Source organism: Colius striatus, chromosome 1, assembly GCF_028858725.1.
Source record: "Colius striatus isolate bColStr4 chromosome 1, bColStr4.1.hap1, whole genome shotgun sequence".
NCBI lineage: Eukaryota > Metazoa > Chordata > Aves > Coliiformes > Coliidae > Colius > Colius striatus.
In genome coordinates, this window is record NC_084759.1 from 156,904,037 (window position 1) to 156,931,665 (window position 27,629).

General features: G+C 38.1%; 1 protein-coding gene across 1 annotated transcript in view; it reads right to left on the minus strand.

Annotated features, from left to right (window-relative positions):
* Positions 1-27,629, minus strand: part of ANO4 (anoctamin 4) — a 127,336-nt gene that overhangs the window by 97,007 nt on the left and 2,700 nt on the right. The window contains exons 2-3 of the mRNA XM_062020377.1: positions 13,799-13,909; positions 6,593-6,729 (exon numbers count right to left, since the gene is read on the minus strand). Coding sequence (XP_061876361.1) covers positions 6,593-6,729; positions 13,799-13,909 — 248 coding nt within the window. The remainder of the gene's footprint in view (positions 1-6,592; positions 6,730-13,798; positions 13,910-27,629) is intronic.

Here is a 27,629-nt window from a genome sequence, read left to right on the forward strand (position 1 = left end):
TTCTCAGGCAGATGCTTGGTCATATAGGCACAGGATATGAGAAAATAGAGAACTTAAGCCAACCTTCCTCCCCTCCCACCCTCCATAAAATTTGGAATAACTTCCTACATAGAAAATAAAGTAGAAAACGATGATAGTGAAGCATAAATTTTGAACTAAGAATCTAGTATGGTATATGTCTTTCAACACGTGAAGAAAATAGACAATGACTACTAAGAAACACTAAAACCAGGCACAGAGATCCTCATTGCTTTGCATTGTCTGTAGCATCTCTACCTCACAGGACACAGACAACAATATGAAGGTTCTGTACCTATGTCACCATTCCTCATCAGGCTAACAATAGAATATTCTTTGCTTAAATAATATCTGAGGAAACCCACTGGACTTATCTGAAAATAATGTATGATGTTTGTCATAACAGTGCATAAACATGATAAATCCAGTTTCTTGGTTATTTCCTGCAAAGAACATGCTGGTTCAGCTGTTGGCTCTGACAGAAAGAAACAACTTGATTTTGTCCTTAACGTAAGGTCAAGCAGGTCTCTCTCCCGAGATCTAAAAGACCAAACTGCTCGTCTTTTTCCAGAAATCCATGAGATGAAACTCTCTACAGATCCTCCTCACAATTCAACACTACTTTCACATACTACAAGTCCTGCCCAGGGGTTAAGCTTTCACTTTTAGAGGAGTTGAAATTGTGTGACAGTTTGCAGGTTGGAGCGTCTTTTACAAAAAATGTACACTGTGAAAGACAAATGGGAACAAACAGCTCTCCATCAGAGCAATATAATAGGCAGGGACTTTCAGCGACCTCAAGACTAACCTATCTCCAAGCTGTAGGGAGGGTTAGGCTAATTCCTCTCTGTTTTTCCAGAATTTTTCCTGCCAGAAATAGCCATGGCCTATAATATATGACAATCTCTGAAAAAAGAACAAATTACCCTTCACATCTGTGAAAAGCAGGGGATTTTCAAAATACTTTCACCATAGGGGAACTGCTTCTGAACTTAAATTGTAAAAAGTGAACATAGTATAAGGACAAAAGATTTTTACAGAAAAGAAACACACCAATATTCCCACTCAAATACTTTAGTATAAGCTATCTTCTTGATTCTCAGCAGTTACTGTGATTAAAAAGGAAAATGAAAGCACCCCAAACATCGCATCCCCTTGATATATCTAGTTTACTGAAGGCAAAAAAGAGAATTTTTCTAAGATTCTTTTATTACAGTGTCTGACTCCTAGCACAGCTTAATGCAGACTTGATATAGTGGATCAGTTCTTTGAGTTGAAAAAGAGGGCAAGAAAAAATATTTAAGCCCTAAGGAAATAACAGTAAAAATCCATGTATATCTATGCTGCATATCATGCTGACAAATGATATTATCAAGATACCAGAAGTATTTTTCTCAGAGCATTAAATATGAAAATAGCTCTGGAAGCACAGTTTGTATTTTCCATTAAAAATTCTATGTTAAGAATCCATAAACCCCCCCGAATGTATTTTAAATTATTTAAATAAAGGAAGGGTATAGTAGGAATTTTAGAGGCAGTGGATCAGCTTGGTGGTCTTGCTCTGATTTATAAGCCTCCTGACAAGCTATCCATCCTGTTCTGTAGCTCCCAGAGTCACTACATATAATTTAGCAAGTAAACTGGTATAATAGGAAAGGATCTGTAGAGCAAAACAATTTGTGCTGAGGGTCTGCTGTCCAGGCTATGTAGGCTTGAGGACCTACTTTGGGCATTCTCTAGTCTGGTCCAGTTGGCTCACTGGTGTACATTTGACAATTTATTTGCATCCAGAAAAATCCAGTCTTAAAATCCATCACTGCTCTGGAATGCAAACAAAGCTTTGAGAGATTCACTTCAAATGTAAAGGCAATTGAGATATTCCCTTCAAATATACACTCTTGATCTGAAAAAAATGTTAGCTCAGATAGAGACTCTCACAAGGAATGTGTTCCGTGCATACATCAGTGACTTCACTGGAAAAATGGGTTTGCCTTTTATGCTTCTTATGTGTCATCTTTCTCTGAAGAAAATTGGTTTGTCCTACCCTGACTCATCAGTGCATATAGAACCTTATATTAAAGAGTATCTATGAGATTTAGCCAAGTTTGACTTGTAGGACTTCTTCCCATATAAATGCCTTCCTGAGACAACTACTTTCTTTTGGACTTGTGAAACTCTCAACTACTTTTTTGCCATTTTTCACTCAGAAAGGAAGCTTGAACACCCCGAGAGGTGTCAGGACACCTCTACTGATAGGTTATTTTAACTTTAGGAACACAGTATGTCAAATCCAGACTGATAAACCCTACTAGACTGGTATGGCCTCTTAGAAGGCACCCTTTCAGTTGCCCTCTGTTGTAGCCTGTAAGGCAGCTTTATAGACTGAGCCTGGACTTACAAGAACTCAGAGGATTTAACATAGTATGGAGGCAGTGTCAGCAAATAGCAGCTGTAGGGCTTGCATTGTCTACAGTATTCCAGGCTTAAACTATTCAAGACAAAGACTTTTCTCTTACTTTGAGATCTGATGACCCTTCTCCAGCCATTGCATCTCCTTTCCTTGTACTATGACTTCAAAATTCTGTTTACATAAATTGATTAAAAAAAAAAAAATCTACAACCAGGTCTGACTGTAGTTTTTGTTGGCAAAGTGGTCTAGTTATGCATGTCAAATCTCCACTCCTTCATCTGAAAAAGGATGCCAGAAAAAAGTGGAAGATCAGAGAAGACTTCACTAGCAAGAAGTTTAGCATTTCTGGTTATCTTTGCAGTTTTATTTGTAATACAAATATGTTAAGCTGTATAATCAGGAAACTCTTCCCAAGGAATGCAGTCGTCTTCATATTCTCAGTCCCACAATTGGAAGCCATCAACATTCATAGACTTATGACTCATATACCCATGTATGCTAGGAGAACTTTAGGCTGAAGAGCTTCCCTAAATGTTTCGCTATCCAAAATGAGAAGATTTGTAAACATAACAGCTATAAAGACTTTACATAGAACATTTAAGCAACAGTGTGATTAGGGAAACCAAAGAAATTTGAGACTATATCTGCAGGTCTTTCAAAAAAATTAATAAGTAGAGATTGAAATTACAATTAATTTAAAGGCAGATTAGATTTTTCTTCATTACTAATTAGGTACCTGTTATAAATATGAATGCCCAATGAAGATAGGATCTTTGAAACCTCCTGACACCCACCATTTATATACTTAAAAATATTAATGAGATCCCCCTCAGTCTCCTCTTCTCTAGACTAAATAGCCCCAGTTCCAACAGCCTTTCCTCATATGGAAGATGCTCCAGTCCCCTGATCATCTTGGTGGCCCTGTGCTGGACTCTCTCCAGCAGTTCCCTGTCCCTCTTGAGTTGAGGAGCCCAGAACTGGACACAGGACTCCAAATAAAGCCTCACCAGGGCAGAGGGGGAACAGAACATCCCTTGACCTGCTGGCTCTTCTTGATGCATCCCAGGATGCCATTGGCCTTCTTGGCCAAGAGGGCACATTGTTGGCTCATATTTAGTTTATTACCAACCAGCACTTCCAGTTCTCTTTCCACGGAACTGTTCTCCAGCAGGTCAATCCCCAGTCTGTACTGGTGTATGGGATTGTTCCTTCCCAGATGCAGGACTCTGCACTTGTCCTTGTTGAAGGACCCAGCCTTTAAAGTACAGTTCTAATCAAATGTATTTTCTCTGTATGTTCTTTTTTCTTAATATCCTTAACCCAACTTTATTTTTCCATATATTGTCATTGCTTGGCATACACTTCTTGCCCTCACAGTCTATTTAGTTACATGAAACTTCTCTAAAAATGAAACTATCTAGGCTGCAAAATCATGTGCTCAAATGTTAAAGAGTAACAGATTTATAATACTATTTTGCACAGGGTTACTAACACTGTCCCCAAATATCAAAAGTTAGATGCCTAAAATGAAGATTGAGGAGAGACTCTTAACATTTTCATTTCAAAACTACCTAAATTAGCTAGAAGGTCAAGAATGGGCCATATGAGCTTATTTAAGTCGGTCAAATTTTGTTCCAGCTCCATCATTCTTTGTTTGGACAAAGACAATTGATACGTTACTCCATAGAAAGAAAGGCAGACTGAATGCACACCTAGAATATAGCTCCTAAATATTTTTTCCTTTATTTTTCACCTTCTTCATGCTACTACTCTAGTTCTCACAAAATGAAACTTCAATAGAAGCAATACAATATTTTACTGATAATATGTACCTGGATTTAAGATTTAAAGTGTATACCTAATTGTTATATTGGCATATAAAAAAAAGATTTCTATCAATGTACATAAAGGGAAATCTGATTTGCAATTCTATCAGACTGTAGCCATGTTTGAATGAAACATAAATCAAAGGAAGAAAAACTGTAGACAAAGGATAGAGTAAATCCCAATCTGTTTCTGCATCTGTTGAAGAACTGTTGATAAAGCTCCATCTGTAAAGTCTTCATTAGATCTTCTGGTTGAACACAAAGAACTAACAGTTGAAATAAATGATATTTCAACTTGTCAGCTAAACAAAAGCAATAAGAAACCTTTGGTAACCCCTCGGACATATTTTTAATTGTAAATTCTTTTTAACAAATTCAGTCAGAAATCATATAATTTTGCTGCAATTTGTCTTCAAAACTAAACCAAATGACTGTCAATACGTTCAGATTGGCTTTCGCTGGAGTCAGATGTCCTGTCCTGATGACATTAAGGAGAGTTCTACAGGCTCTCTTAGCTACTGAACTAAACTGAAAGACTGAAGGGAAGCTTGAAGCTTCAGACTGCACCCCATCACTGTACAGTTGTGCTCCCATATTTATCCACACAAACTGTACAACGTCTGAACAGTGCACCTTTTCTTTCTGGAATTAAGCAAGGCTCAAATACTTTGAAACTTTTTTTTTTTTTGATCCCTCAGCTCCCATTAAGACCTCCAGTTTTCTGTTCTTTTCCTCTCTTATACATATATGACCTACATTGCTATTTTTCTCAGTTATGTCTGAGAAAAAGGATAATCTGTTCAACCAGGAAAATATTCCACAGATATTTACTCTTTTCCTTTAAAAAACAAGAAAGAATACATTAAAAAGGAAAAAAAGGTTTTACTTTTTTTTTTCAATGTTATTAAATAAACAGCAGCATACGTTTCTTCTTTTATCCTCTCTCCTTCTGACCATTCCCTGCTCATTTTACCTGTAACTTGCAAAAAGCATGTGTCTTTCACCTGTGCCCTTTTATTAAAGACCATATAGTACATGGTCTCAAAATGTAACACAGAAATATCATGTCAGGTTAAACTGTTGTATTGCAAGCAGGAAAAGAGAACCCTGTGTAAGTTGTATGGGAAGCTGGGGAAGAGCAATGAGTAAAGGGGAAGATGAAATTGTAATCAAGGTCAAACATATCTCTGGATGCCCTGAATTTTCTTGCTTTAATTATCTGTGTAAACATTTCAGGAGCACAGCTCTCTATGGGCTGAATTTCCAGAACAAGGAAAATCTCTGTCCCTCTCCTTAGCAGTGTTTCGCAAAAGAACTTACATCACAAAACTCTCTAGCTCCTGAAAAAGACGTACTCTGTAATTATATCTTCTAAACTTTATCTAAACTAGTAAACAAAACAGGGTTAGGGAAGAGCCTTCAGCAATATCCTGTGGTTTTCCATGCTTTCTAATTGTCAGTATGATCCCTGCCAGTTCTGATCTGTGCCAGTCATCCCTCTGCCAAAAAAATCATTAGGCACAGCTTGCAGGTAACATCAGGTCACTCCAGTAAGTAGTCTGGTTACAGCCGCATTTCTGAGGTGGAGGAAAAGAGACAAGTCCCTGGTCTCTTCAGTCCCTGGTGAGATAGTCCGAACACCCAAGGATTGTGGGGCAGTTGGAGACAATGTTAAAGAGTATCATGTTCCTTTCCACACAAAAGACACAAAAAAGAATTTAGGCCCAAATTTCCATCATGGGTCCACGATGCTCTGCTTTCAGATATAATTTAAAAAAGACTATGTACTGAATGATTCCTCCCTAGTATGTTCTCCGAATTAACATTATGTCCCATCAAATCACTTGTTCTTCACTGGAAGGCACTGTGTCACATACCTGGCACCCAATGCTTCTTATGAGAGATTTATGACATTCTTTTCTCCTTCCTTCCTTCCCCTCAAAGGGTTAACATAGGGAAAAGTTTTCCATTATTTTGAGAAGCAGTGAGTTATTATACTTGGACACTTCAGAAAACAAGAAGGCACAGAATCACAGAATGGTAGGGGTTGGAAGGGACCTTTAGAGATCAACTAGTCCAACCTCCCTGCTAAAGCAGGTCCTCAATAAAGACCTGTACATACTTATCGCTAGGGGTGCAGGAAATCAATAAAACCTTCTTTTAACTTGAGGTATTTTATATTTCAGTGTTGTAATCTTAGAATGGAAAACCAGTTCCCATGGTAAAGGTCAGACACAAGTTGACTTGCAGAGGATGAGATTTAAAATCAAATTGTAATGATTCCCTTTTTCTAAAGGGCATAAATAATTATTGTATTCATAATTCTGTGTGTTCTTACCTCTCCCACAACTTCCAACCTGCTGGCATCATCAGAAGTACTGGTCAAGTTACCATGGTGAAGCAGGGAGTCATCATCTTTGGAAGGGCTGTTCACACCTTCTAACTCATCAAAAAAAATGTTGACATCCTTAGCTACTAAAAAAAACCCATAAAAACACACATTAAAATCACCATTGAATGAAATGAACACACCAAGCGTAAGAAATTATCAACAATCTTACCTTTTAGTTCTATATAAGAGTACACTAAGTTTAAAATTTGATGTGCATTGATGGAGTATTTTTTTTACTGGTTGAGCTGCATAAAGATTTAGGATACCACAATGCCTTTCTGATTAAAAATAAGCAATCTTCTGCCACAATAAAACATTATGTTATCTCTATCCTCAGCTTCTCTTGGGGTAAGTGGCTCAAACAATTACACTCTGGATTAGTGTGATCTCTGAAAATTTCTTATTTTAAAGCAGCATATTTTTAACCTGCTACATAAAGTATCAAGTTAAAAGTTTTACAGACTTGTGGACTGGCGAGACCTAGAAGACCTCAAATAAATACTTGTCACTTGAAATAACTTGTTAATTGAATAAACGATTCTGGTGAGAAGTTTGTCTTTGCACAATTTGGCATGTTTTAATGCATATAAATCTGGTACATTCTAATCTACCCACCGCACAGACTGTAGTCATTCATGAAACAACGGGTTAAATCTACAGGACGCTGTAGTAAACCCAACCCTGATGAAAAGTGGAGAGAGATAAGGACCTGGAACACATTCATCCCAGGGGTCTGGTGGTGGGGTTTGGGCTCAAGACAGAGACAGTGCAGCCAATGGCAGTCCCTTCTCTCTGGTGTCTGTGATGAGTGGCTCTCACTCATCACAGTGGCACTGTGGGAAGGCCTTGACCAGCCATCTTAGGGTTGTGTCTCACCCTGGTTCTCCTGACCAGTCCCAATACTAATGTCAATCTGTAGGCTGACATCCTGGCCTGACCTTGGCCCACTCTGTCCAGGGCAGGACCTGGCAGCCTGGGTCTGTTCCCTCACACTCCACCCTGTCACCCCCCGTGGCACCTGTCCTGTCACCCATCATGGGTCCCATCAGCGTCCTGATGGGAGATATCTGCTTGAGTATATGGATGAATTTCCACTATGTTTCATGCAATACTGTGTCATGTGATGATTTCTCTGTAATTAAACCAAAAATTGGTTAAAGGCTGGCACTGGTACCCAAAGCAGTATTAGCTTTAGGGTTACCTTCACTGCTCTGCTCAGCAAAGAAGTGATGAGAAGCTGTGGACAGAGCTGCTATGCCAGTCTAAAATACTACATAAGGCCCATTGATGTGCCGTATGAGCAGTTGTTGGATGGGAGATGCAAAGCAGACAGGCTGTGGCCAGTGAGGTCTGTCTTTCCACCCCATACTCTGCAGGTCTGGCGTTTCACGTCAGATGATGATGATGTGTGTGTGGGGAGAACAAAAATGGCTTGGCTAAGAATCAAGCTTAACTGTGGATAGACTTCACTTTTCCAACCTCATCTTTTGTAGACAAAATCCAGAATTATGACAGTAGAGTCATAACTGTTAGAAGGGATCCCCAAAGGTCAGCTACTGAGCCTCTTACACTGACTACATGAGGATAAAACATCAATCGGTCTTGACAGAGATTTATCTAACCTACTATTATACACACTTTTCCACAAACTTGACTGACTTTTGGAATCATTCTTATTTTGTCCAATAACCTTCTGATCCTTTTGCTTCTCCAGAACTCCCCTTAGTGACAGGCAGTTGTAATTCCTGTTGATGAGAATTTACATTAACAGGGAACAGTACAAAATCTTTAATTGCTGGCAGTAACTTAGTTCCATTTCTAACCATTGGCTACAGGTGTAAAAATCCTCTCCCCCACTGAAGAGAGACTGAATAGCTGCCAGAAGTTAAAGGCCACTGTTTCCAGTCACCATGAGCCTTTTCTGACCTCTTTTTCACCTTTGTAACCTGATCTAGGTGGACCTGTTGTAGCAGGCGGGTTGGACTAGATGATCTCTAGAAGTCTTCCAACCCTTAGCATTCTGTGATTTTGTGGTTCCCTTCTTCAGGGGCCATAGCTCAGTTTAAGAAATCTTTTTTAAAAATCTGCCATGCAATCAACTCCAGTCTCTGCAGGTGGCCTATTTTTTGCTATCACAAGCAAGAGAAAGAATTCCTTACCATATTAATCCTAAATATTCATTTATGTTCAAATTTAAATTCATAATTCTTTTCCTGTCAGTCATGACCATGGGGAAGAGATTGCTCCATTTTTGTACATGTCTTTTACAGTATCTAAAGTCTGTTAATACAGTTGTAGGTAGATAAAAAAGAAAACACTATAAAAATATTCAAGAACTCTTCTTCACTTTCACACATAAAATAAGGACAAATTTAATAACATATTTTTGATTGCAACATTTTTGCTCTGAAAGCCATTAAAAACTTCAGAAATAATAGAAAAGTCTTCACATCCAAATGAACACAGTTTAAATACTAGGCTAATGAACTAACCGAAACAGCATAATTTTTAATAGAAATTCTGAGTTTTCAATACTTTTAACCATTTTTTTTGGTGTAGACAGCATAACAGTAAGAAATTCTCTGCCAAATACTACTTGAGTTTAGTAATCTTGAGCTTGCATACTGTCTAACTATTATCTTTTGTATACCAACATTAGTGTTGTACTATATTTAATCCCTACTTAGCAGTTCATGTCATTGTTAATCAGTTAGATAACACTCTCTGTTCTACAGGATCCCAAACAGCTTTTTTAGAGAAAAAAAGGTGCAGCTTCACCTACTGCACTTTCATCTATATTGTGCATATCATCACAGTCTGTGAACACATTAGAGATGTAAAACCTCTTGTTTTTGCAGATATTAAGTTTCTCTTGTCATTTTACAGCTGGTTTTATTTTCAGTCCATTTATCTTACTTATCCTACTTTTGTAAAAAGTGCCAGGATACCATTACAGACAAATATTCAGGATGGAATTTTTCACTTCAAAACTAGCCTTGGCCTTACACCATCCTCTTCCCAGCTAGGGGTGAGCTTACTAAAAGGGCTGGGGAAGAGCATCCTTGTGGTGTTTTGGTTTGTGATGAGGAGAACTTGCAGCTCTGCAGTGTCAATGTGTCTGTATCCAATCTGTCCTAAAAAAAATTAGAGGTTTTTGGAGGCTTAGACAAAAATCACTGAATATTTAGCAGAAGTAGCAGTAATATTAAAGAAATATTTTCCACCTTGAATTATTTCAATGCACAAAAATAATACTAGAGATACTTATAAAAGCCAAGGGAACTGCCCCAACACAGCACAGTCCAACTACCTGACCTTCACTGTGCCTACTGTTCCAGAAAGGACTTCTGAAACAGAAAACATTTCGAATGCCTTGCAAATTCACTGAACTGAAACCCAGCAGAGCATCTCCACAACACTGATATATGAATCTGTATACCATCAACACCTCAACATACTCTTGAAAACAAATGTGGAAAATACAAAAAATAATTAAATAGTGAAGCTTTCTGGACATTATGCAAGATACATATCTGCTGCAGATAGAGGCAGTGATAGATGTAAAAATGCATGTCTTTTTCTCGCTGTTAAGACTACCTTGGTATAAATGATGAGGCCTTTGAAAGGCTAGAATTACTGCTTCCCAAAGTGTCAATAATGCTTTGGGTTGCAAAATATACTGCTTTTAGGTGGGTGCTTTAAGATACGCAACTTGATGTGTAATAAAGGGAATGTGTTTGAGAATTTCAAGCAGAGAATGACTGAATTATTCTGAGCACTGATGAAGAGTAAAAAAGTCTTATTTCAAGGTCGCTTTAAAATCCAGCCCACCTCACCAGTGACTAGAAGTTGTGGAAGCAGTGAATCTCGGTTAGTGAAATTATTTGCCAGGACCTGTCCAGAGTTCTCGTAGTAGGAAATTGCTTACGTCAGAAGTATATAGATAATTGGCATTTTGGTTGGATGCTTCAGCAAATTGGATAACTAGCAAAGAGATGTGCTGAACTACCTCGTCAGTGCTGAAGGTGTCTGTTACTTTTTTCCAGATGCAGTAAAGGTATGCTTCTGGTGAGGAAGTTGAGCTCTTTACAGTATAGTCACCTTACTGTGTATGTTTTTGAAAATATAGTCTTAGTATTTCGGTCACTGACACTAAACATGCTGTCCTAGCATTTGTTAAGACAATTTTTCTACCTCAGGTCTCATTGGATACTTAAAAAAAAAAAAAATCATAAAATATTGTTCCATAAAATTAAACAAATAATTTAAAAAGCAAATCCTGCTTGCTTTAAAAACAGTGATGGTACTTCCAAGCCAACTCTCCTGCTACCTGTAACTAGCTCAGCCATTCCACTCCACTGGACTTGAATATCTACGTGGCCAAATGTTAGAAGAATAATGAAGACTCTGTCTGTCCTGTCCCCTTCAGATCATAGAGTGCATATAACCCCAAATTACCTTAGCAGAATGATATATAGTAAGTTTATCATACATCTGTTATTTGTGGGACAGAACTTTTCTCACGTTAAATGTTAAATTCAGTAACTACTTAGTGCACTTATTTGTAAATAACAAAATAATAAGTTTTTACCTTCAATTGCAGTCTAGGGGTAAAAGAGAAAAATAGCTTTAGAGAAAAATGTTTTAAGTAACTAAATTTTAAAAAATTAAACTAAAAATATCTGCTATTGAATGATCAGTCTTGGCACTCTATGAAACCGAAAGATATACCAGCTAGTTAAAGTTGCACAAGGTACTTCCTGAATAGGGAAATGCTCAGGAAACTAATGTTAGAAAGAAAAGAAATTAGGTGGTCTAGAAAAGCATCATTAGGTTTTTCTAATTCTCATTCAATGCTAAAAAACAACCGGGAATAAAAATAACGATGACTATTCAGAGGAACCATCCTAGAAAGAATATTTAGGCATATTTATAATAATTTGATTTTCACAGCAGACTGCAGGTGAAAAAATGCTCCCCATGACACATAACAAGCCTTTGCAAATTGGGCTATACAATCATAGCAGTGCTTTTGTCTTTACAGACTAAAACACAGCTGAAGGGCACAGAAATGAACTTCACACAGAAACTATGATAAAGAAACTGGATAAAGAAAAAACAGTCTCTGAGGCTGCAAAAGCTGCATCTATTTCAAATGGCTCAAAAATCATCTATAAATCAAAAGATTATTTCTTAAAAGACACTTTGTTTAATCCTATTTTGTTTTGAAATTATCTTCAAATTGCTAAAACAATTTGGGAGCCTATTTCTCTTCCGTTTATATCCATTAATTTTTTGCAAATATTTGTTTTACTTAGGGTAGGATTCACCTACATTTACACATCCAGAATGCAAATGTTTGTACCTAAGCTGTGGTAGTGATTCAGGTTAGCTTATCTCTCTAAATTTCATCTGCAGGCAAAAGTGGCAAATAGCCACTTCCAAGTTGCAGGTCATCTAATCTGTTTTACACATCTACTTTAAAACAAGACAAATTGGGCTATATACACACTACTTCTATTCTGTTCATTGAAAAAGGAGCTTAGAAAATTAATTCAGGTCTTGATACTCTCATTGCAAACCACTGTGTTCAAATGAATGCTTTCTTTATGGCCACAGAAATATGATAAAATTCTAAAAGAAACTAGGGAGTTTATGTAGTTTTTGGTTATAAGCAAACTTGTACTCTGTTGAATGAAAACTTGAGGTTATTCAGCACAGGGATATAAACAGGACATATGATATTGAAATATGACACAGTACAAAAGGAAGTAATTTTAATGAGTCTAATATGGTAATTTTAAGAAGCTGCTTTGGACAAACACTGTTAATAGGTCTAATCTTGATATATAATCAATTTACACAAATCATCCATTTTTATTCTCCTCAGTCATGTGCTTGAAATGGAAAAGATCATTGTTTCTTGTATTCCAGTATGGTCTCTTCTCAACATGAATTTGCTTATCCTTGTTTATCCAGACTGCCTATACAGTCCTTGAAAGACTAGTGTCTTTTCAGGCTCTACAGTACACATTCCAACTGCCCTCAGGGCTATACCTGAGTTATATAGATGTGGAGATGGGAGAAAGCAAAATCTCATATTAAGATTTCCTGATGGGAAAAGCTTTTTAAGTTACAAAACATAGAGTCTATCCTAAACCTACAGCTTAAACAATGTAGTGATTCAATTTCAAATTATTACCTGTCATTATACTACCCTCAGAGTTTTCCTTTCACCCCTTGAACTAATATTACCACCAAATGACTGGAATATACCACTCTATGGTTCCTTATCCATGTGACAAAAATCAAGTGGAGCACTGGTTTTACACATTCTTATACATCTTTTAGCATTCAAGAACATAAGCTGCTGTTTCTCACTTTAGAAAGGTTACACCAAACATTTGATTTAAAATAAAACTAGAAAAGAGGCAAATCAAGGGTCCGTGCATTTTGATTTTTGGCTTGCATAAGAGCTTTCAACATATTATGGAAAATCCCCATTGAAATTCCAGATTCTTTTGGATTCCAGAGTTGCTGAGTTTTGGCTAAGGGAAGTGTCTTCCACTGCTGTTAACAAGAGTATTATTTCTTCTAGCACAAGTCCTGGAATCATTCTACAGTGAGATTCGAGAAGAGTGAATAATAAATTCTTAATTAAATGTGCAAAGAGATGATTTAGGTAGATACACAGACCATCAGTTGTGACAAGTTCATCACTTCTGCTCCCAAAAATCGTAATCTGCAAAGGTATGAATATACTCCAGCACTTTGGAACAGCTGGAACTTCACATCCAGTCTGAGATTTCAGACTGTAGCATTTGCACAACAGCATTACTTCACACAGCTATTCAGCAGTGTAATGAATGGATTAAAGTAACAAGAATCTGAATATTTCTGATTAGTTCTTCATAGGAAACATATCCTGCTGGAATCCTTAGGCACATAATAATTCAAATCTTACTATAACTTTTCTGGTAGTAGAAGATTTCTTACTGGCCTTCAATAACCCATTGAACTTTCTCAGAGATTTCTGTAATACATACCCATCTTTCAGTTCATCACTTAGTATGCTCCTTCAGTTATAATTTTAATGTATTTCAAATTACTCTTCTACCATAAACCAAATTTTGCATCTGATGAATAACTTACTTTCTTGTATTGCATTAAGAATTTCTGAAAAGTCCACATCTGTCTTCCGTATGTCTGGTTTTATCCATATTTGTGTTTCCAGTCGGTTAACCTGCAAATCCTCTCTTCCTTCTGAAGAAATTGAAGAGATTGATGGAGTTTGTGACAGTGTGGTAGAAAATCCAGCCAAGGAGTTTTCAAGTGAGGGAACATATACATGGAATAAAGCTGCTCGTTTTTTTTTCTCCTAGTAGAACCAATTTGTCTTCAAACCAAGTGGTTTTAAATAGAACACAGACAGATTTAAAGCTAAATAGAACAAAACAAATACGTTGTCTGCTATCAGCAGTGCTGCAGAGTCACCACTGGGAAGGCCCCTGTTCAGTTGAACACTTGTCCCCATGCCATGAGCATCCCCTCACTTCAACATCTACAAAACTAACTCCAAAATGTGGAAACAGACAAGAAGTGTTGTTACAAATGACACAGCACTATAGGAACAATCAGACTGAAAAAAAATCACACTAAGACACAAATGATGAATTAAGTCTCAAGACAGAAAAACAACCATTAGGACAAAAAGAGTATGGACAGCATGTTTCAGCCACAGAACATCAAGTTGATGGCATGCCAAGGTGTAGGAAGCACTCCAGTACTGCAGTCCATTTTGAAAGGGTTCTCACTGGTATGTAATGGTTGCTGTTTGAAAGCCCTGCAGAATAAAAACTGGCTAGCAGGTCACAGTTTCAAACTTATTTGCACATGTATATAGGCATAAGGTTTGTCCATTTTCAGTGTGCTTTTGACATGAGTAAAGAAAATAGGAGGTTTTGGAAACACACACTTTCCATTCAGAGTAAGGTAGATGCACATCAAGAATAGACAGAAAAAGGTACCAGGCAAACAGGCTTAAGTTGCTGGCTATAGGGTACTTGGATACAGTCAGAGACAAAGAGGGAGATACTGAGCATATTGAGCTGGTTTTTAAAGAACAGCAGCAAAACCTTTCGCAAAGGCATGTTAGATGTGATGTTCTTAAGTAACTGATACACAATTAGCAGGGAGTTGTATTGGTCAGGGAGATATCTGGGAAAAGATTTCATGACAAAAAGTCCATGATCGAAGAAGAAACCTTCAGATCATGTAGTCCATTACTGTACATTCACTAGAGATTATTGCTCATGCTTTTGATGGAAGCATTTCCCTTTCTTCTACAGACTGTCTCTAACAAATTGGTCTTGTTTTGAATTCCTTCCAAGCCCACCGTAGCTTTCCCCTTCAGTCAACAAATTACTATCTCACCACTGCCTTAATGAGAGCTATAAATTATCTTCCTGGATACAAAATTATTCAATCCTATTTTAAAGACTTTTCTTCACTTTTTGGAAATAGAGATCTCAAAAGGAGTATATGTACACCAGCTTCATCCTTTTTTTATTTCCCAATGTCAAAATATTATAAAATCAAACCATTTTATGCTTGCCTCAGTGTATTTTTTTGTTTCACAGCAAAATCCCACTGTTAACATCAGAGACAGTTCCCCTTGTAGATTCCTGTAAAGTGGTCTGTCATAGTAGCAGCCGGAGTCAGCACTTAATGATGTAGAACAAAGAGAATTTCTTAAGTGAGACAGGTGATTATTCACATAATAGTAGCCTAGGGAAATTTGCAGATGGCCTCAGAGATGGAAGTCTAGGATTTGCCCCAGAAGAGAACTCTGGGGAAAAAGAAAAAAGACTACATCTGCTGGAAAAGACATATAAACAATAGGATGGAGGCAGAGAAGTAACGAATGGACAGCAATACAGTTAAGCACTTTTGCAAGTGAAATAATTCATTTTCTTGTTAAATACTCATCTCCTACTTTTAACATATACAATTACATATTTTCATCCTCAAATCCATCGACCTTCCTTCTCCATTTCAACCACAGAGCAAAATAGCAACAATACTGACAAATATGAAATACCCTCTCTCCCACAAAGTCTTCCATTCTTGTTACACCCAATCCCTGTTCCTCAGAACACATGAAAGCAGTAGGATCCCTGCAGCATCTCCAACAGACCAGAACCAGTTGTTCTGGAGAAAGAGGAAGTAACAGCCAGATAACAATGACTGTCCTGAAGTGCTGATATCAGATGGACTATCTAACCACAGTCTTGTTAATAAAATGAAGCTGTTGGACAATGAACATATCCAATCTCAAAGCCCCTTTTTAATGAATGAAAAACAAAAGTGGACAGAAAATGTCCAGTCTAAACCTAATTGTGTTCAACCTAACATACTCTGGGAAGTCAAAACAAGTTTTACTGCATTCAAATCTACTCTCCCGTGTTTGATTTGCAGCAGGGGAAGCTTTCAGCCATCCACATAAACAAAAGTTTCATACGCTTCTCTGATTCACAGTAGCCTTAATATCTGACCTCACTGTACAAATATCAGACCAATCAACAACATCATCCTCTGATTTCACTCAAAATCGTAGGCATAATCATCTACCAGTCATTGTGATTTAATGCATGACCAATACCAAAGTTGTCTTCAACAACAGAAGAAGAAAAATAAGAAGTTGTAGGAACACTTCTATATCCTTATGGTGTCAATAAACAGGCTTGAATCAGGGCATATTTGCTTCTATCCTCTTCCTTCTCTCTCAGTACTCTGAAGGAGGAAGCATTGCATTTTACAGCTGAGAGAAACAACTCCAATGTGATGGACTTGCCAACTTAACAATTGCTCCTTTGCTGGCAGAAAGGTTTTAGCTTAGCAGAATTTTAGAAAAGGCCACAGTGTTCTCTCCCACGTATTTTAGAGATTTATTTTATTTACCTTACCACACGTCTCCAGTACAACAAACTAAGATAGTATCTGGTGTAACTGTTGCTATTGAGGGCTCACGAGACTGGCTTTAGCATTACCTTATTTCTTTAGCAGCTGCTGATTTATGCTTTAGCAATGACAGGTCCCAATGACTAAACTCTAAGCAATATTGCCTGGGAGCTTGGGAGGCAAAGAGTCTATTCCCATAGAAACATTAGAAATAAACCAAAACAAATAAAAGTGAAGTAGATACTAAATTTATCAATTTTTACTTGATTTTATTAGATCAGTCTGATTTTTGCCAACTTACTGACATGTTTCACTTCAACTGAATTTAAATACCTTGTGGCATTCACTCTGATTTACTTGTTGATGCATTAAATAGTGCATAAAACAGCATACTCTTTCCTTTATTTGTTTTGTAGGTTCTCTGCTAATTAGGTTAGGGAAACAAGATAGTTCATTTTTAGAGGTTAAATGAGATGGCTTGTTCTCAATCAGAATTTTAACATACTTCTAAATATTAAAATGTATCAGACAATCAAGGTAGGTCCCTTACATAGCAAGGTAGTTAATATGGTACTAATGTTAAATGAGGTAGTTCCCACTGCAGTGAGAGAGATTTTGTGTCTGCTTAAATTAAGAACATACTCAGGTTCCCTGCTAGATGAGGCCTCGTAACATGCATCTAGTATCGAGCCAATTATCACAATCAGCTTTTTAGACATGAACTTTACAAGAAAAACCCTATTTTCTTGCACAGTAAATATCTAGAGCCAGATTTTGGAAGTCTGCACATTTTTTGTGCTATGATGCACAAATCATATTTGCAGGTGGATATCCGCATTGTGGTCTGAAGTTGAGCATGAACACTTGGGTGCACAGAAAAATGAGCATACTTTCAGCATTTGGCACCAAAATAAAGAACAGAAAATTTAGTTGCTGTTTCTCAATGCACAATAAAGGGCTCATATTTACTCCATTTTTTTTTTTTTTTAATGGACATGTGAGAACAGAGCTGATCTTTGTAATTCACTGAGGCAGCTAGGGCTTCTTGGAGAGTTTTACAACAGGTTCTGCCCATTTGTCAGAAGAGAAATACTTGACTCTGTTGCTTTCTGAAACCATAGTCTTTCTTCTTTGTACTTTTCCTGGTTTCATCTGGGTTAATTTTCCTTCTAGTAGCTGCTACAGGGCTGCATTTTGAGTTTTCACTGAAGAGAATGTTGACAACACAAGGATCTTTTAGCTATTGTTGAACAGTGTTTGCATGGCATCTAGGCTATTTCTGCTTCTTACCCTGCCCTGCCATTGAGTGGACTTGGAGAGGTCTGGGACTGGGAAGAGGCTGGCATGTGCTCCAGAAGCTGAGAGGGAACATGGCCAGGACAGCTGACCTGAAGTAGGAAAAGGGCTATTCTATAACATAGGATGCCATATCCAGTATAGAAACTAGGCAGGGGTGTTAGCCAGGAGAGACACATCACTGCTTGGCATCAATCAGCAGTTGGTGAACAATTGCCTTCGGCATCACTTGTCTTTTTCTTGGGTTTTGTTTCTCTTAAGCATCATTATGATACTTTATTCTTCTTACTGTTATTATATTTTAGTTCAGTTTAGTAATTATACTTGTCTTAACACTCAAGTTCTGATTTTCCTTTCTGATTCCCTTCTCCATCCTACAGGAGGTGTGGGGAGGGGGAGTGAGCAAGAGGCTGCGTGGGCCTGTGTTGCTGGCACATCTTGAACCACAACAGCCCCCGATACCAATTAAATTATCAAGTGCAAACAAATGTTTCTACAGTATAAAAATATACAGCTTAAAAAGATCTTTCTGGAAAGGCAGATATAATTCTAACATGAGCAGTCTGAGTTTGCTTCATTAAGTACTCCTTATGGTTTTTAAAGAGAGGTTGCTCCTTATCATCAGAGCTTTTTCTTTAAAGCAAGCAGAAAGTTGCTGCACGTGGCACCCTTTGGACTAAACATAATCCAAGGTCAACATGGAATTGACATTTTATACTGGCTTCACACTGTGAGCAGTAAGCAGATCATCTACAGCAAACACACGGTTTCAAATGGAAATTGTTTAAAGTGCTATCTATACATTAGTCAGAGGTACACACACCTAAAATATAGTCAGAGGTATATCAGAGGTAACCTGAAATCAGTCAGAGGTATACACACATTGGGGGTTGGACTAGATAATCTCTAAAGGTCCCTTCCAACCCCTATGATTCAATGATTCTATGAAATCAGTAGCTTTACTGATCTCAATTCTGGCATTATATTTTCTGTGACAGGAACAGAACAAAATATACACCACAGCATCCATCCCATGACTGCACTCAACAAAACTTAATGCATTTTGGTTCAATCATTACACAAAATAAGTCTCTGAGTCATAGGATGTATGCAAAGATATATTAGCATACACATATCTTCCTAGCAAATGAAGTTGGCCTGAAAGCGGTGGCTCAGAGATAGCTGATTATGTATCATTAGGTGGAAGGCTGGCATGCCTCATAGCAAGTCTTTAAAACAGGTCTGCTTTTACTACATCGGTCAAGGAAAAACTCTTTTCTGTAAGAAGTCCTGTATCATATTCTGTTCTATTCCTCACCAATCAACAAAGAATTCCGGTGAATTCCACCCTAGTCTATCACAGGGAGAGTGCATGGTTCTAGCCTACCAGTCTGGATGTGTGGAGATCTCATAAAGGAGAGGTTATGATAAACATCACCATTCATTAAAAATTGGAGGTGAATGATGGAGGCCATATTTATATATTTAATGTGTAAAAACATTCTCAGATTTTTATTTTCTCTTTGAGAGTACCTCACAAGCGGCAGGAATTCTGTCCCTAATAAAATGCAATATTCTTTCTGACTAAACATTTTTCTGTCATGCAACATAAACTGGATGCCAGTATTACTCTGTGCATCAATTTTACTGCAGTGATTATATTAAATATATTTTCATACATTATAATTATTCAGTTTCTTCTTACTGCTCTGTCATGGTTTGATATGACAGGTTTTTCTGGTAAGGGAGAAGGGGGACCTTTGAAAAAACTCTGAACTGGTAGATTGCCATATATGACTATTATCACATACGCACTTGGATACAACTCTTGATATGCTTAAATTGATTTACCGATTACCTTAAAAAAAGTGTGTACTCTGTCACTATTCAGCACAACTAATCAAATGTTCCACTAAGCAGTAAACACCATTTATCTTACTGGGTTCCTCACTGATTATGGATAAAATAATCTGTCCGCATGATAGTGTCCAAGAATCAAAAGCTGAGTGTAAAAAGCACAAAAATATCTTGGTAGTTTTGCAAGTTATTGGAATAAATACATAGAGCTACTTCGTTTTCCATAAGAAAATCCAGTGAGCGTTAGGGGAAAAAAACTAAGAGATTCAAAATTGAAATAATTCTGCTTAACATGAATAACCTATGCCATATCCGTCTCTGTGCATGGTCATGTTAAGAGTAGGGTAATAATGACAGCGGAAATATTTTTGAAAGGTAATTTAAAAATAGTTTCTGTTTGTATTGCAATATACTGTAAGGTATGATATAAGTTTAATAACAACACAAAATTTTCTTATCTTCCAGAAGCAGCAGTAGTGAAAGAGAGATTTCTGAACACCTAATATTTCTAACTTAACACAGACTATGTTATTTTGAAGACACATATCGTGTCCATTCTCACCTCCATTAAACTCTGGCTGGCATCTGACACAGAGAAGTCCAGTTAGCCAATTAAGTACAGAGAAGTGGAGAGTCCTACGTTCAATGCTTGTTTTTTGTCTCTCACCTTGCATATGCCTTTTCCACAGACAACCACAGACAAAATAGATGGATAGCTCTTGGTGCAAAGCCATACCTTTAAAATCTCCTCTGCTGCCAAAATAGCTGAAGCATCAGCCTAAGGACAAGGTACTGCTAACTCTCAGTCCTTGGATTTTTAATTTAATCACATCCCAGAATGAACTCTGGGCATGAGGACAGTTGGACCATGAATACTGTGCTCTTATCATCAATAGGGAGGCAATTCTTTAACAGAAAGTTAAAAAAGGATAGCAGCTGAGCAGAGCTGATAAACCCTTGCACATGGACAAGCATCCAAATCATTGCACTGCTGTGTAAAAGCATACAACCACTTTCTTCGTTTTACACCTACACTCAGAAGATGTCTCCACGTTCTGAGAGTTGAAAAGACCCAAATGTCCACACAGAAGTCCCAAGTGTAGCTGGTCACATATTCCTATGCCTAATATTTCCAACTGCTTCTCTCTATGTGGCCTCTGTGCAGATCCTTACACAATCAACAGAGGGATAGTGTTGCACAACGAGCCTTTGGAATTACGCCCTAGAAGCACTTCTCTTTACCGATAACACAAAGAGACAGGGCACTGAACTGTGTGCTCTCATGGGAACAAAACTATCTTTTTCAAGTGTCACAATGCCTGTAACAGGAATCCACAGGAGATAGTCTGAAAACACCACAAAGCACAGTCTGTAACTAAGCAGAGATATTTCTGCATAGTTGGATGTTGCAAATGGTTAAAGAAAATAAATTCTGATATCTAAACGGATTGAACAATTCAGTCAATTTCCTAGTGCTGTTATTTAGTTCTACCTCACTCCTCTTACACCATGAATGCACACATAGGAACATCACTATCAAAGATTGCTATTGTATATGTTCAAACATTTGTCCTTGTTTGAAAAATCTAACTACTTATGAATGATAAATTCCTTAGTTACCTTCTACTTTCAACAGTATCAGGAGTTGTTAGCAGGCAATTCATAAGGAGGAGAGAAAGAAAACATTTGCTGAATAAGATGTTTATTGCAAAAATCCTGCCCAGTTCTCAAGTCAGCAGTTTACTGATGAGAAAAGCAGAAAAGGTGGCTACACAGGAATAAGAGGAATGACGTAGCAGATAACTTCAGGGCACCAAAGACTTCTTAATTCTTTGTAACATCAAGAGTGCTTTCACAAGACATCAGATGTCTCATCCAGGTGGATTTTAATGTAAGAACCAATTATATAGACTCGCATTATACCATAGCTTATCACTGCCTTCACAGTCTAGACACAACCTGGTAATTCATCCCTGCAGAAAGTGCCCATAGCTAAAACATTCAGGGACCTCAGACTGCAGAGGAATGAATACAGCTTAAGAATGTGAAAATAGTTATCCTAAAGACAGGATAGCAGAACAGAGGTCTGTCTAGCAGAGGGTCCTATTTCTGACAGCAGATACTTAGGCAAAGCAGGGCAAGTACTTCCAGTCTACCCCAAGTCTGTCCCTTTCAGCTTGCAGAAATTTGGAGATTTGTAGAGTAGTAGGTTTCATCAAGATGATAAAGGTTATGGCTAGCAATGCCCCTTTCCTCTACAAATCTGTTCTTTTTATATGCACTATCATTTGTCTAACATCCAGGCTAAGGCCATGAAGCCCAGAAATTGACTGTCACCACAAAGCCTTTCTTGCTTTAGTCTCAGACAAGAGCTTTCACACTGACCTCATGAAACATGCCTTCCTGTACAGAAACTAAACATGGAGCAGTGACTTCCACCCTAGTCTATCACAGGGAGAGAGTATGGTTCAGGTCTACCAGTCTGGTATGTGGAGATCTAATAAGGGAGAGGTTATGATAAATATTATCATTCCTTAAAAATTGGAGCTGAATGATGGAGGCCATATTTATATATTCAATGTGTAAAAATATTCTTTCTCAGATTTTTATTTTCTCTTTGAGAGTACCTCACAGGCAGAAGGAATCCTACCCCTAATAAAGATTGATCTGGCCTTTTTATAAAGCCCTGCAACCTACTGTAATTACCAAGACCTCTTAAAAGATAAATAGAGCACTTTGCCATTAAAATGTATGGACCAGTTTTGGGCTGTTCACACAGGATGCCTATCCAAAAGAGATTATTTTCACTAATTAACATTAAGCAGAGTCTCCTTAACAAGCAATAGAGGAGCATCTGAATGGAAAGGGTCATCATTTTCAGGCATACTGGTGGCACAAAGGGCCTTGAAAGTATGTGTACTTTTGATGACTCTTAAAAACCTTCCAGTCTCATCGAAGTGCAAGTTATTTCTTTATGCCGTCAAACAGGTGCTGAATTCCTTCTCCGTTCTATATGCGTTCCTAAGTAAGGCCTAAATAAAGTACTAAACTGTAGTGTCACCTCCCTTTTTCCATTTAAGTACTGTCAGCTATAACAGTAAGGAAGACCTCAAAATGCTTTGTGCTCCATTGGGCCTCCTAAACACAGCACAGTACAGAATTGCATACTTCAAGGCTGTGACTAGCAAGGATCTGACTCTGTGGAATGATCCAGCATGCAGAGAGCATCTCTACTTTCCTGAGGCATCCAGCCACTCAGGGCACACAGAAGTGCGGTGGTCTGCATGACCTAAAGGGAGTTCTTTTCTGGAACAAATAAAAAATTATACCATCCTTGTTTTGCAGCTGCCCTTCTGCCTGCTGTAAGCTGTGATGAGTTTTATGCAATTTTGGAGGGCTTTGGGGTTATTTTGGCACCATAGTAAATTGCACTGGTTGGAATTCCTAGTGGGTTCTGATGCCTGGATGCACTTACTTGTATTACATCTACTTACCCAAGGAGTAAGTCCCCATCCCACCTTTTTAGTCTGTCTTAATTTTGAGATTTTAGAATGAAACAGTAGGCTTGGTGTCAGGAATGAGGTCTTACTATCTTTTGGACTGTAACAAATCTTTTGTGGAAATTAGTAATGCAATGCAGTCCTGTTACAGTCAAATCCCTTTCTAATCTTAAAAAGCATCTCTGCCAAAGTTTGTTCCTCTTTTTTGACAGTCTATCTGCAACAATCTTTTCTTGGAATATATGAAATATATTTTACATTAGAAATAGAGGTTACATAATATTAAGCCCCCTTTAAGCAAGAACTATAGAGCTAAGAAAAAGCCACATTTTCCAGTCAAGCGTTACAAGAACATAATCACTGATTATTCAAATACTTTCTCATTGCTTCTTGAATTATAAGCAATTTTTAAAGTAAAATGGGTTATTACTTTCTCAGAAACACTGGAAAATGTTATATATATTTATATATATTATATATATTTTTTCTATTTTCTTCAGAAAAAGCAAGAGTAGTCAAGTGTTTTCTTAATTGTTATAAGACAATTATGGTACACTGGTCTCAGAACACTATAATCTTGCCTTGGGATCAATGATATCCCCCATTTGGTGCCAAGCTTCGTCTGTTTGTTCCTATTTTGAACAAGTTTCTCATTGAGAAGAAACTCTCTGAGGGTAAAAGGAATGAGAACAACCACAAGGTTTTGCTGTCTTCATGAGATGACTACATGCTGTAAACTAACAACAGCTATGGGAGTTGAAATCTGAGGGTGAACTGTACTGACTTTAAAAGTAATCATATATAATTGATTGCCAGAGTGGATGAAAGATCATTCTACAACAGCAAACAGAAGACTGATCAAAGCAGGAAGGGAAAAAAAGAAGGCAGCTTTGAAAAGGAATGAGTTTAAAAATACAATCTCCCCTGAGAAGTAGAACACTCTGAAAGCCACTAGGTAAAATTATTAATATTTATTTTTTAAACCCCTTATTGAGTATGTACACAGGTCTCAAGTAGGATCAGTACTTGTGTGTCTCATGTACAGTACAAATTTATAAAGAGGGATGAAGTTTCTACCTAAACCAAATATTTTAAAACTAAACAAGATATTTAGTATTGAAAAACACTGTTGTACCCTCTAGCTTTTTTTTTTTTTTTTCCCCCTAAAAAAACCCCCATGCTGTTTGTAAAATTGTTCTCCAGACTCCTAGAACGAATATTTTAGGAGACTTTAGCTCAGGAACAGGAATTTTCAAAGTGGCTTTTGTCCTAGAAAAGTAAAGCAATGGATGAAATAGGCTGAATGACTAAGCAAAGTGACAGATTTCAGGCTCTGCATCATCTGATAGCTAGTTCAGCTCTTAACTTCAAAGTCCTGCATAATCACCATGTGAGGACCTGTCACTCAGTCCAGTGACAAAAGGTTCTTATTGTAGTTGAGGCAAACTGGTGTTTGGTTAGGAGCTTTGCAGAGTCTCCAGAGCACCAATTGTCAGGAAAATGAACTCTCTCTGTGTGCAGCAGGGATGTATCTCCAGCTCATGCTTGAGGTAGAGATATGGGAGAAATTTTGTTTGGTGTATTGAACTTGCACTGAACATAGGCTGCAGATAACGATGAAAGTTAAGTATGCAGACTAGTCTCTTTGACATTAATGTCCTTTTTGCATAGGAATAGTGCTTCTAAATGTATGTTTTTTGTAACACAAAAATTAGCTTAATGAAGGGAATATAAAATTTTTTGAAATCTGCTTACTTATTTCCATGCTTGATTCCACATGGAAGTTTTATGTACATCCAGCAGAAGGTATATTGAGCAAGTCAGCTCCTCTCATAATGTTAGACAAGTAAGATAACTGCACTACTGTTGACGTGAATTCAAATTTTCAGGTGAGTTTGTAGTAGCCATTCCCACATCAAGTATGCTCTTACTGTTGAGAAATATTTGCATGACAAAGCTTTCTGGCAGAGTTAGAGCAAGAGTTTATTCTTTCAGTCTGAGAAAGATGCATGCCACACATTCTGCCAGTCAGCAATGAAAAGAGAATGTGATTTAACCAACAAATCACATCTAACTAATACTGATCTTCTAAAGAGAATTCACAACCAAATGTGAATTCTGATAAGCACGTGAGCGTTTTGTGATGAGAAAAGGACATCTTTTGCACAGTAAATTATCATTTTTAAGAACTCTCTTCTAGCTTCCTTGATGATTCAAAGTTCATTAAGTTGTGACTAAGCTTGTTAAACATACATTTCCTTTTTTTTTTTTGCTTTAATTTTCATTGCTACAGTTTCAAGAACCATGCCTGTGTCCTTACCTCTAAAGTCAGTTGTTCTACTGGCCAATACCTCTAGCTTTTGTTTCTTATTTTCACACCTACAATGGGTTTGTGTGGTATGGTTTTGGACTTGTCTGGTAATGGGGAAGGGGCTGTAAAGAAGTTGCTCAACCTTCCCTAGCTCAGAGTCAGATCCACTTCTGGGGCTGAGACAATTGGATGCTTCCACAACCACTTTTTAAAGAAGACGCAGTTGGAAGAGGAGGGTTCTTCCTGTTATTTTCTCTGTTCTTTCTTATTTTCCAGATGGTGGTGGAAGGAGTTGGAGGAGAAAGAAGCAACCATGTGGACCCCATGTGATCAGTGAGGAAAGAGAGGAGGTGTGCTGGAGCAGAGAAACCCTTGCAGCCTGTGGAGAGGAGGCAACTGTCCCCCTGCCACCTGTGAAGAGGAGTGGTAAAGGTAAGACTTGTTGGAAGTTCATAGAGAACTCCATGCCAGGCATAGTGACCGTGCCCAGAGGAGGCCATGAATTGTGGGAGGGCGGCGTTTCAGCAGAAGATGTCTGGAATGCTGCTGGCCACAGAAGAGTCCCATGCTGGAGGAGTTTGTGAGCAGAAGCTGTATCCCCTGGGAAGGACTCACACTGGAGAAGAACCTCCCTTGACCTGCTGGCCACACTCTTCTTGATGCATCCCAGGATGCCATTGGCCTTCTTGGCCACAAGGGCACATTGCTGGCTCATATTTAGTTTATTATCAACCAGGACTCCCAGGTCTCTCTCTGCAGAGTTGCTCTTCAGCAGTTCAACCCCCAGCCTGTACTGGTGCATGGGGTTGTTCCTCCCCAGATGCAGGACTCTGCACTTGTCCTTGTTGAACCTCATGAGGTTCCTCTCTGCCCAACTCTCAAGCCGGTCGAGATCCTGCTGAATGGCAGCACAACCTTCCTGTGAATCAGCCAGTCCTCCCAGTTTGGTGTCATCAGCCAACCTGCTGAGGGTACACTCTGTCCCCTCATCCAGGTCGACAAAAATGTTGAACAAGACTGGTCCCAAACTGATCCCTGTGGAACTCCACTGGCCACAGGCCTCCAACTCGATTCTATGCTGTTGATCACCACCCTCTGGGCTCTGTCATTCAGCCAGCTCTCGATCCAACTCACAGTCCACTCATCCAAGCCATCCTTGAGCTTTCTGATGAGGATGTTATGGGAGACAGTGTCAAAAGCCTTGCTGAAGTCAAGGTAGATGACATCTGCTGCTCTCCGCTCATCTAGCCAGCCAGTTATGCACTCGTAGAAGGCTATCACGTTGGTCAAACAGGATTTCCCCTTGGTGAAGCCATGTTGACTCCCCCTGATAACCATCTCATCCTTCATACTCCATAACAAAGCTGTAACACTGTCAGAAGTGTGGCAAGCATTATTTTTGTCCTCAGATTTGCCTAACTGTGACATTGAGGGACTGGAGTAACAATGTAACCTCCTCTAGGTTTCTCTAGTACTTACTCTGCTGCTTTTACAGGCAACCTAAATGCTCATTACCATCACTTTCATAAGAAGCCTCCTATGGGCGATATAGACACATAATACACAAAGCATATTCAGGAGAGCTATAACAATTTATACCAGCCACATATCTGCCTCATGTGCTTTGAACCCTGCACTTCAGTATCCCAGTACCCCATTAGCCAGAATTTATCACTTGCTTGCATAACTGGAAGACTGTAACTGAAGGTTACGGTCTCAAAACTAAAAATACCATCTCTCCATGATTCTGGAAGGAACGCATATTTACCTTCACATCATTGCATCTAAATTTATCATCCAATTGTTTTCCTCATCTCTGCTTTTCTTTTTTCTAAGAGGAATTTTCCTCATACAGGTGCACCTGCAGAGTTATCAGGAGTCTTCAACATTAATAGCCATTTCCTTTCACTCATTTCTCTATTCCTTTCTGTATTTTGTTTCAGTTACTTGATACCTTCTAATCTGCTTAAAATCAGAACTGAGAAGTTGTGATTCTATTTGTGGTTGAACAATGCTTCTTTGCAAGCTTGCACAAGACAATTTTAATGTTTTTTAAAAG